Source organism: Priapulus caudatus, unplaced genomic scaffold (genome assembly GCF_000485595.1).
Source record: "Priapulus caudatus unplaced genomic scaffold, Priapulus_caudatus-5.0.1 Scaffold269, whole genome shotgun sequence".
NCBI classification, from domain to species: Eukaryota; Metazoa; Priapulida; class Priapulimorpha; order Priapulimorphida; family Priapulidae; genus Priapulus; species Priapulus caudatus.
In genome coordinates, this window is record NW_014577330.1 from 170,948 (window position 1) to 183,518 (window position 12,571).

The 12,571-nt window shown below is 41.9% G+C and overlaps 1 protein-coding gene across 1 annotated transcript in view; it reads left to right on the plus strand.

Moving 5' to 3' along the window:
* Window positions 1–12,571, plus strand: part of LOC106808334 (E3 ubiquitin-protein ligase RNF126-B-like) — a gene marked incomplete at its 3' end in the record, with an annotated part of 39,815 nt that overhangs the window by 5,977 nt on the left and 21,267 nt on the right. The window contains exons 3-4 of the mRNA XM_014811014.1: window positions 532–749; window positions 1,384–1,528. Of these exons, the coding sequence (XP_014666500.1) occupies window positions 532–749; window positions 1,384–1,528 (363 nt within the window). The remainder of the gene's footprint in view (window positions 1–531; window positions 750–1,383; window positions 1,529–12,571) is intronic.

Sequence of the window (12,571 nt, forward strand, 5' to 3'; positions counted from 1 at the left end):
TCAAACGCTGCCGCGAGCGGGTGTGATAGCAGATTTTATAGTGCCCGGACATTTTCGGCACGCATGCTGCCGTACGCAAGTGCCATCAGTGATTTCGTAAACATGGACGGCTGCGGGTGATAAGGAACTTTTTGTCAGGGCTGTCCATGTGCTCCATGATTAGTACATGTTTTTACTCTATTTTCTGTTTAGTCGTGGTCGTGGTTACACCGCTGACGGCCTCATCTGCTCCAAAACTATACGGGCCGCACAAATGTTTTACGTCATCGCTTGACTCCGGATGAGCATTTAACGTGCAGCGTAAATGATAGCGTTGATACATATCAACAACCGATTTCAAGTCTTGTTTGTAATGTAAGCCAGCAGTGATATTGACAACCTAATTATGCGTTTGGCTATAAGGTAATGTACTTATTAACTACACAAGGTGCCAGTTACTCTAGCATTCGTCAACATTGCATAATCAATGGACCTATTATTCCTTTAACTTCACTGTGTTTCTGACGACGGCCCCCGGATCGCTCGTTGCAGCTGTTTGACACGTTCTTCGACCTGAGTGACAACGCGAGTCGCGACGACAACGACGACAACGACGAGCTGGCGGCGGTTGCGGCGGCGCACGTGCGCGACGGACCGTCACAGAACACGCGGTCACGGACGCGGCGAGAGCTCGGCACTGCCGCCGCCGGCCAGCGGCGACGGAGGAACACGCCCGGCGGGAGAGCGGACGCGACGACGCCGCTAGAAATGTGAGTTGCGAGGGCATGAATAATGCTAAGGTTAATGTCGAATAATCAGGGTTTTCGCCGTGAGTTTCGGAAGGCGCGTTGGGGCGATTGCGCAATTCATTGTCATTTGCGAATTGGAGTCATTTACGAGTGTCGTACGCGGTCCCAATACACAGGTCAACTTGATCAGTTCGGAGACGTATATTTGAAACTGTAAGAACATGGCATGACTGTATTAAGATTGTCAAAAGTAAACAACTAGAAATTGAGACATGTCATTTAGGCATTTAAGGCATGTCGAATAAGCAGTTAAAGCATGTCAGAGGATGTATGGGATATCCCAATTTAGCTTCAGCTTTGAAAGCATGTGAGAACTGACATGCATTGCAGGCCTGGGCGGAACCATGGCAATAATAGTAAGAATAAGAACTTGTAATTACTTGGTGTCTGGCATCTAGGTTCTATCGTCTACAAATAATTCGGCACATAATTTCTCAAATTTATATGTAGAGCCCGGCTGACAGTTTATAGGGCACGAGATATGTGAGCGGAAATTTAGGATGACAATAGTAAAACATTGTACTCGATGCCCCTGAAATGAACTAATGCAACTTTTAGAGTGTGATGAAACCGTTTGATTTTTCCACACGCACAGGTTGCTTCATCAAATTCTGGGCGGGTTGACAGGAACTGCGGTGTTCACGTCTGGCAGTGGCGGGATGCCGTTGTTTCTAAACCTTCACGGTGAGCCGGGTGACTACGCGTGGGGCCACGGAGGACTCGATTCCATCATCACGAGGGTGAGCATAGCAGAAATTAATTATTAATTAAAATTTATTCATATTATTTATATAATATTTATTTATTTTTTAATTATTGATTAAATTAATTAATTATTAGCTCCGTGTACCATTCAGACAGTCGTGTTTTTAGCTCACCTTGACATCGTCAAGCTGAGCTATTGCCATGGGTCGTCGTTCGTCCGTCCGTCCGTCAACATTTGGCTAGGTCAACGATAACTCAGGAACCGTTTGACCCACATGTTTGAAATTGGGTATAGTTGTTACTGCTATGCTCATGTCAATATTAAGCAACGTTAAAAGAAAACATCTGAGTAAAGCAAAAGAACAAGAAATAATAACCGAATAGAGGCAATAGTGACAAGTGAAAGCTATACAACTGATAAATAAGGTTCCAAGAGGGAATACATGCAACAAAAGCACACGAACAAGTGCGCGGAGCGACAGCGCCTCAGCTCTAACAGTCTACTGCGGTGACTCTTGGTGGAGGGTGGGATTCTAGTAAAACCCTGTTAGTCCCAAATGTGTTCACATACCACGCCGAAACAGTGGTAAAGCACAGGCATGGTATCGGGAACCTTCTCAAAGAATGTGTCGTTGGATCCGTTATGAAAAGTGCACAACGAGATGGAGCGCATACGTTCCAAGTGTCCTTCAGATTAAAGATGCGAAGCTTCCCATCCTACTCAGTAGCAACAACTAATTTGCAAGATCAGAAGTAGCTAAGCAGCGCATCCATCTTACCTACGCAAGCCTACAGGACTGATGAATAAGAAGCTGCAGCCTACGTAACCCTTAATTCAATGCCAGGCAAAACTACACAGTACCACTGCAGTGGCATACGTTACGATGTAACACACTACAGTACGAGAATACCAAAGGAAAACGCATAAGCAGAATTGATACGATTTAAGGACGAATAAACCTCCTTCAAAGCCCAAAGTTAGACTTTTGAACATTTCATTGTGACATTGTAGCCCTCATAGCATGCCAGGCATAGTATAGCATTCGCAACTTCCCACTAGCAAACCCGCGCAGTCAAACTTCTTCGTAACAGTAAACAAAATCCATCTTAAAACCCCCCATCACTCATGAGGGTCACAAAGGTTAATTCCACACTTATCTTCGATGTCACCGGAAAAAGTACATCAAATGGGTCCTTTCAATTAAAGCCTAAAAATGTAGGTCCACGCTGAACCACCAAAAAAGTTTTTTCAAATCTAGCCTACCGCATCAAGACGACCACTGTACTCACAGAAAAACTGCCCATCTAAAATCTGACCCCTTTGCCCATCTGACCGAATCTGCTGCCCTCCCAATTTCGCGGCACAGCTGGATGCCTTTCCTACCATCATTGTAAAATGTCTATAGCCTGATCCAACTACTCACTGAGCGCTACGATGGATCGACTGCCGTTTAGCATATTCTGCGACCAAGTTCATGAACAGTTTTCACTCCCTATTAACTACAAATTAAAGTTAGAGCGGAACGCTTCCCAATACCTCATCTTTTAGCACCTCTTGCCATTCTTGCCACTTGACACCGTCAGAACCATGTTATAAAGGTCAAAACCAGCATCTGAGACAACCCAATCTCCTCGTATCTATCATCAGACCAACGTCAGATGAGCTCATCAATTTACTACTAGTATGTTGTATTATTGTATACTAGTTGTCTATGAGCTATATAATAAATTAAGACCTGATACACAAACACCGCAGCCTAGGGCCTGCATACTCACTAAAGTTATACTTAGGTCGAGTTTTAACACATTCTATCCTATCACACCATTCCTATCGTAGTTTATTTCAAAAGTTATATTCAGCCGAACGTTCTACTTGACTCGATTGCAAACACAAATTTGGCGGTCAAATATAGACCAATCTGTGCACGCGACGATCTAGCAGGCCGTGGTAGCAACTTTCGTGTTCTCTTTGAAATAAACCCACGATAGGAAATACAAAATTATGTATTCACCAATGACAACCGTCTTGCCGTTTTATGTAAATATTTTCAGCAATTTTAATTAACAGTTTTAGAGTTAGAATCTGTTAAAAACCCGACGAGTATAACTTGGGAGGTATGCAGGCCTAGATACAATAATGTACCCAAACAACAAGGATAGGGTTACCACGCGAGCCTACTCTTTTTCTTTGGAGGAACGCGCCTGATGAATCACTCAGGCGCGTTTTGCTGGTGCGTTTTCAGAAACTAGAACTTCCACACTGGGTTTTATTCTCCAACATTCGCGCCTCCGACTTCTCCGCCTATCCTGGAACGACTTCACCATGCTATCACAAATACTCTGTATTACCCTAATATATCACCTGTTACACAAAATTCAAAGTGACGACGCGTCGATACTTCCAGCGCCATTTCTGTTGACCTGTCACTACAATTCCAATGCGCTATCACGTTCGACTAACTTCGTCTCGTGACCTCAACACTGACAGCAGGCATCCAATGATACATTCCCGATCTCGAGTCGACAGTTACGCAAACGCTATGCCCGCATGGGAACTGTACGTCACAGTCAAAGAAATGGCGCTCGAAGTATCGCCCCGCTCGCTCACTTCGAATTTTTGTAACAGGTTATATTAGTAATACAGAGTATTTGATACATATAAGTTCAGATAGCAGGAGAAAAAAAAGGTCTGTTAGAGAATTCAGAATAACGCCAGTTTGGAAGTTCTTACGTCTCTGAAAACGCACCAGGAAACCGCCTCTCCAGCCTGATCTCCACGTAAGGGTTCCTCCAAAGAAAAGAAATAGGCTCGCGCGTTCTGTCAACCCTATTCCCTGTGTTTTGGGTTCCCACATCTACGCTCAGGCCCTAGCTGCGAGTTACCGCACAACGACCCTTTCACGTACACTGACACTGACAGCACACTAGCTCGCACACCTTCCTCACTCTCCCATGTCTCCACTCGCTCCGGTACTGTGGTAATACAATCAACAAACACATATACGAGATGCTGGTATAACTCTCACATCCATTGCTTTTAATCCATTTGTGCGTATACCGGAATTTCCGCCATTTGATTTCTAAAAGGCATTTTGGCAAAAGAATCCGAAACATTAGAATTCACACCACCACACACGCTTTCAGCATCATTGATAACGATCGCGCTCTAAACATCATGCGCCACCTATTAGAAAAAATGCTTTTTCACATCCGCGCATACCATTCGTGAACTGTCCTTCCTCGTCGTCTCCGTGTTTAAACCCACATAATTTCGGTAGTTTTTTTAATTTTAACTAGCAACAAATGACGCCACTTCTCTTTACGGAAAATCGAATGCTTTGTGTTATTCTCCGATTACCCGATAGATTGCGGAAAACAACCGCCGCAATATCTTAGCCATCAATAATCTGCGTAATATATACTAGGCTTACCTACATAGCACTCCGTTGAGATTTCGGCCCACAGGAACTATCCTACGCCATCCTGCGTTCTCTCTCCTTCTGCTCAATGCATCCGATCTAGTCTATTGCTTGTAAGTCGCTCCGTCACTCACTCTACTAGTGACGTCCTTCCCATAATATTGCCGCTCTGCATCTCCCCTATAGAACCTCCAACTTTGCTATTTTACCGCTTCGAGATCTTCTTTCGATTTTGTATCGCTTCTGTTCTAGAAGTCTCAATCTGCTCTTTGGCTAACTCAATCTCCGGCCCACAGAGATCTTCCGAAAGGATCCGTTTCCCAGCTGCTTCGATGCTTCTTACTCACCCACATCTTAGAGTTAGCACTAGCCTGCAGCTGCTAGAGACTCAGCAACTTCAGAGAGTGGATAAACCCAACTATCCGCTACTCGCTACTGTAACTCTGTCTGTGTACTGTAAGTAATTTCGTACTATCCTCATAATCATTTGCCTGACTGAAGCGAGTGCTGTTCGTGTCCTTCCCTAAGGACGGTTGTGCAGCACGCGAAAGCTCCGGCTGTTTCGCCAGTCCATTCCAGATGGGGCACGACCATCTGTAACAACGCATGCTATAATGCGGGGACTTAAGAAAAACCGCCGTCATGAGACTCTTCGAACTTCCATGTATCCTACACCTCTCTCACAGCGTCCTAAATCCCTACCACAACTCCCTGGTCTATCAAATCTCTGATGATCATGGTTTTCTCCACACATTCATTATTGTATTATTGTCTTCTGTATCGGTGGAAGTTGACTCGGAGGTTGTAGTAATGTAACTCGAAAACCAATCCCATAATCGCCCTAAGTAAGGCTCCCTAACTTTAAAGTACTTACTACACTCCCCCGAAACTGAAGCCTCTTTCTCCATCCGTCTCACTCCTCTCGCTCGGCACTCCCAACCTCTCAACTCAATTAACTGAGTTCTCCATTTTCGCAATGACTACGCAGATTCACTGCCGGAAAACCAAGAGTAAGCGAATGTGCTTTTTCATCATCAAGTTGGAAAATTAGAAAATCGTGTGTTGTTGATGGTGTATGATAAATCCCCATCGCCTTCATCCACTTTGCACCAACCCCGAACCACCTGTCATAACGCAACCCTCATGTCCACACCCCCTTCCACACCCCACCCCCATCGCCAACCCATTACACTCCTATTGTGATCAGAACCAGACTTGCGTTATTAGAACACAAGAGTCTGATCCTACCCCCACCGCGTCTTTTTAGACTGATCCTCTTCTGGCCATCGAAGATGGCATCGCAATTTGATAGGAAAACACCGCCACTTGAGCGCGGAACTTACAAATTCGTCTTATCATCCTTAATATTAACCAGCACCCTGTATAACTGACCAACAGTGCTTATAAGAAAAAAAAATTAATAAAAATCATATCAGCACTCTGATCTTTCTTTATCGAAGCACATTTGTCAAAGCCCCAAAATTCCCCCACTCGATCGACATGCACAAGCCAATTTCACCAAAAGCTAAACATAATTTCTCGTCTGGCAATACATATCGCCCTATGATAAAAACACAGAAAAAACTAAAATAAGTATATACTAACAACACATTCATACCAAGAGCAATTGTATAATCCTTATATACAATAATAAAAAAAAGTCATCCTGAAACCCACAAAACTACAAATGGTCGCCTATCAAAACCAACAGAATGCAATAATATAAAGACACAATAATATTATAAAAAATACCGCAAATTAATATGTAAGTAAATATAGATTTGCACCTATTTAATGATCATACTACAACTCTTTATTGGTCAGAGAGCACTACTTCATGGTACATTTATAGAGCATTGTAACTATCATTAGAACTGTTAAATTCCTCGCATCACAGCGTCTCATCACTAACAGGAACTTTAACAGCACTTTATTATCTACCAGATGTTCATATATCAACACATCCGGCTGACGCGCTTGATCTCTCTGCGAGATAGCGACATAATGACATTACGCACTCCGCTGATACGATGTCAAATCGTACGCGAAATCTACTATAAAATCCTCGAAAACTTTTATAAGCTAAAAGTAAATAGTCAATGAATTTTAGTCGCATGAACTATTGTGATTCGAAACATCATTGCGTTAAAGGAAAGACCTTCGTATAGTAACTATAATATATACTTCATTACCTCAAACGTAAAGACAAATTAACCTAGCATACCTAAAGCAATACATATCTGTAGGTAAATAAATGAAGTTGGGATGGAGAAAACAAAATCACTAAATCTACAACACGTGAGAATACCCCTGTGACAACAATAGTTACTTAAGGCAAGCTATGCGCCCACACCCCCTATACAAAAAACTCTTTCGGCGCGCTTGCAAGACGCAGTCATCCACTCGCTTCACTTCATTAATATGAGTGACCTGACAGGCGCTTATTTATCACCCGGCTACCCAAGTAAACACATTCATCAGACTTAATACAAACACAACCGTGAAGCAACTTTTCAGGTATCAAATCACAACTCTAAAGGATAATATATAGCAAAATAACAAGACTTCAACCGGATATCAGTCATGCAACTGCTCGGGTAAAATCTCACCCCACCTCACTTTTGTTCCCGCTCCCAGTAATCGAGTGCTAGGTACAGAGCCTAATACTTAGGTCAGGGCGATATAATTCCAGAGGATTAAGAAGGTGTCACGAGGAACCTGTTGATTAAAAACATCAAATCGTCAAGACGTGGGCCTGGTGCACTGCCGCACTAGGAAACATAGACAATAATCGTACCAACCAGAGATAGATAATTCATCCACAGGATATATAACAAGCAACAGTACATTTCCACCCTGGTCATCGCGTCCCAACACGCAAAGCAAACACAAACACTAACGAACGCCCCACTCTAACTAAGTCGTAAGAGATCAACCACAGGATAACATTCACCACCCTGGTAATCACAACAACCATTACACATATCCATAATAGTGAAAACACAATATTTTTATTCTCTCTCTAACATACATATCACATGATTAGATAAAAATAAAGAATAATTGATATCAGGAATCCAAGACTTCAATTATTCATCGTCAGCTCATATCGGAAGTACACGAACATTACTCATTATGGAATAAGTCCTGCGTGTCCATCTCACGTTCTCGCGACCATCATCTAGCGAGAAAATTCACCTCTGCTCGAAAACACCTCGCGCGCAGCCTAACAAATGTGATCGGCTGTAAACTAAAGTGACTAAATAAACTAAAGATAACTATCAACGAAACACAAACTAATATACTTACCCCTACCTGAGCGAAAGAAGTATAAGACTTGGCCCAGAGTAGAAAATCACAAACAGATTTATCTTAATAATTCACATAATTAAAACATAAATCAGTCAGTATTAAAGAAAAACAACACTATAATAAGAATAAGCAGAATAATATAAACAAACTTCTAAATCCTAAAATTCTACATGACTACCAACAGGTAAATTGAACGTACATCGATCAATCGATAATCACTACTCACGATTTCATCTGTTTTAACAGTAAGCCTCAAACGAGGACTCATATAATGCGCTAATGAGGTATATCAAAATTACATAATTCACTCTTCATAAAGAATAAAAAATCAAATCTCAGCCAGATATAACTCATCAAGCTACTTTTAAAATGCAACCAAATCACTCAACACCAGTTCGAAAGCCACTTTATTAAACACTCGAGAACACACCGTAAATATATTACACACACAGCAGGTGAAAAAATCACTAGTGCAAAATACCAAAAATCTAATACAAATTGCACACACGTTACATGCGCACAATTTTTCAATAAAATCAGATAAAACAAATGTACTTGAAATGACGTTTTCACGAAACAAAGATTTAACTAAAACACAAACCGAAACCAGCTTACAAAAACAACAGCCACAAAAACACTTACACTAAAGCTGAACTTCACATAAACACCACTACTACACCAACAGAGTAAGATCCGACGAAATACCACCGATCCCTCAACAAGCGATTACGAAGTAGTCGGTGTCCGTCGAAAAGAACCAACATAATGATCGCTTACGAAAATTACAACCGATGCAACTGGAGATGTCTAACTACTTTAAGCATCGCAAGGTACTCCACAAAGTATATTATACATCATATAACGCAATGCGACGGGATGAGAGCCCTAGAGAGACTAAACGGAGATCCTAGTTCACGCTGCACATAGAGTGCGGTATGCAAGCTCAAAGACAGGACCATAATACACAACCAAATATTAACGGAGAAAAAGAGAGAAGATTTTTAATAAAATCCAGATTCAGGTGACTAATGATACTGCGCAAGACGAAGAAATTACTAAATATAATTATATTAAGAAGTGGCAGGGAGCACATTTTAGGAATCTTAGACAGCGACTATAAATAAGCTCAGAAGAATTTAAGCTCACATTGCGTTTGTCCGTCACGGACGCAACGAAACCATTAATCCCACCCCTCACAAGAATGCTCAATAGGAAGAACCAACCACGGCAATTCATCTGTCACGACAACACGAGCATCAAAAACAATGCTAATATCGCAGTAACAAGCTAGTGTTAAACTTACCACAAAAGTTGAACAAACGAAGCACATACATCAGCAAACAACACACTAGAGCAAAATTTTACGACATACAAAGCGGACGAATGAACCTGTGGTACTCCACACAAGAGATCAACATCAGACAAAGAAAGATCGAAAACGCGAGAATAAACATAGAAGAAAAAATATTAAGAGAGCAATTTCCAACACAAGCGTAGCGAGCAAAAGACGGAGCTCAAATACGAGCAAAGAAGACGACAGAACACAATGGCTGCACTAACAGAAAAGAGAGAAATACAGATTATAATACAGAGAGAGACAGAGAGCGAAACATAAAAACGTACACCAACAACAACAGACAGAAGATCAGACTGAAAGGCGATCAACGCTAATACGAGTCCAACGAATCGAAATAGCAGTACGTATCTCGAAGAGACAAGAAAAAGTGAGACACGGAGGGTCGAGCAAAGAGAGCACCGACAGAAAGACACAGCGCGGAAAGGGAATAAGAGAGCGCCACAAAGAGGGCGACGGAGAGAGGAGCCAGGAGACGAAACGAAACGAGACAGTATTTTTACTATCACAAAACACAGTTCTTAACACAAACAGAAAGCAAGGACTTGACGCACGAGGAGCACCAAGGATTCCTACATAAAAAGATTCACTACGATGACCAAAGACAAAAATGGAGCGCTAAGAATGGAACACAGTAAAAGAGCCGTCAAGTAACAGAGTCTCGTACAGACGTAATCCTCAAATTCTGAAAATCCGTCTAAATTCGCAGAAGAAAAAAAATTTATGATGAATAATTAACGAAAAACTTATATACATTTGAGAAAAGGGTTGTGCAATAATAATTTCACTTAAGTTAATTAAGTCCTTGTAAGTTGTAAATCGCATAACGAGTGCTGTGTAGGACCTTAGAGCGACTTTATAGTGTAAATAGACACGTGACTCTCTTGATATCATATGACCTGCACGACACGAGATTGCGTTAGATTGGCTGAGACCGACTAGATACGATTTGGTTGCCCGGACCGCCGCATAGCAAATAGAACGGGAATTTCTATTCTGACGCATCGGCAGTCGGTGCCCGAATTTTCGATCGTAAGAGAACTCAGTGTCGATTTGGGTTGCCGATGTCATTTTATCGGATCATGGACCGGTTTTTGACATACGATATTCAATCTTAGTCGGCGCGACTAGGTCGTAAGGCCGACCTAAAAGCGGGGCCACTTAGACTCATAAAGTTTGAATAGTTCTTGAACGTAAATCCAGGAACAAGTAGTAGAATTCGCGCAAAACATAATAGATAATGTAAGTATGCAGCTTGTTTTAGACAGAACTAACGAGTATGATCTACTAACGACAGAGGAGAGACAACGGACGAGAAGATAAAAAGAGAAAATCGAAGAAGAACTAGAGATAAAGATATAAGGGAAGAAAGAGGAAATATTGAAAAAAAAACAGTATAGCCTAAAGGTAGGCGACTCGATCAAGTATAAATACCAGTAAAGAAAGTTAATGTGAATAAAAGGTACACACGTTATGTGTCAATAGATAAAATTGGCCGAGACAGATGGAAATATTGAGAAAGAGATACTAACACGGCCGCGCAACCATCGCGAAATATCTATGATATAACATCCAAATTTACTTCGATAAATTTATCTATTTAAAAAGCCTAACAGTTGCCATGAAATTCTCTAGACCTAACAGTATTGTCAAATGAGACCACCGAATGAATACGTAGCCCACCAACCATCACTTCTATTCGCGCACCCACAATAAAACTAAACGAAAGAACAATGCCAATAACACCAACACAGCATTCTCATCACACGTAATACAACCCCTTCCGGAATGGTGTGTCAATCTTAAATTGTGTCATATATCACAATGTTGAAGTTGTTTCAATAAGAGGTCATACACTGCAATAGATATGATTATGCGGTGAGTGCCTCTGTGGTCGTTAGGCCCGCCTTATGTGTTATGCTTGCGCACTATTCGTGTCTGGTTGTCAATGGTTGGTTTGTACACTGTGCGCTGTTATTGTATATGTTAGTAGTAGTATATATGAATGAACTCGTGTCATGGTTAGGCAGGTAGCTATCTCGTCTGTGTGCACCTCAGCGCTGACACGCAATCCATCGTCCATACACACAACTGAACCTCATCTTAACACCATAACAGACAGTGAAATCCACAGACAAAAATCCTATGAATGATCTGTACACTAACTTAAATATGTCGAGCGCATCTATGACCACCTTCACTCGAACAGAGTATACACAGACACAAACTACCTATGATAAACTTGGTACTCAGATATGCACCACGTACACCAACACAATCATTCGCACATCTGATACCATCTCCTAATCTCACCTTATCATCTCAGCTCCTTAAACGTACATGCCCAGCACTTGGTCTAAAATTCTATTGAATCTCATTCGTAGTATAAGAGCAGCACACTGCAAAAACGTCAACTTCGGATGTGCTGGTGACTTAGACACTAGAGACACTTATAAGTAAGAGTGTGCATTTGTACCTAGGTTAGCAGTCCAAGCCTCCAAATTAAGTACGGAGGTGTATGGCTATCTTACAGTAGTCTAGCCAGCGGCTGAAGTTCAAACATCCGTCTTATTACACTACAGTAGTGTCCCTGGCGGCTAATGTACTAGATAGTCTTAAGTGCTCATTGTAATCCGAGCATGCATGTTCCATGATGCCGCAAGTTGTGAACCATACTCTAGTTTCGCACCAACATCCTCAAAGCTCTTTTACACACCTGCGTATCCTAAAGCCACGACAAAAGCTGACTATTGGATCATAATACTATTCATTTTACACTAAGGCGAGACGCGGCTCAGGGGCGCCCAAAGTATACGTTCATCTCAACAACCAGCTGTATTAGCCTGACAAAAAAAAAGACATACGAAAATCCTTCATGCATTTCAGCTTTGCACTTGCCTATCATTCCCCCCCCTACCCATTGCACCCACATTGTCTAACCTAGGATGGCTCACGCGCGCCAGAGTCACACGGTGCACACTTCATATAACCCA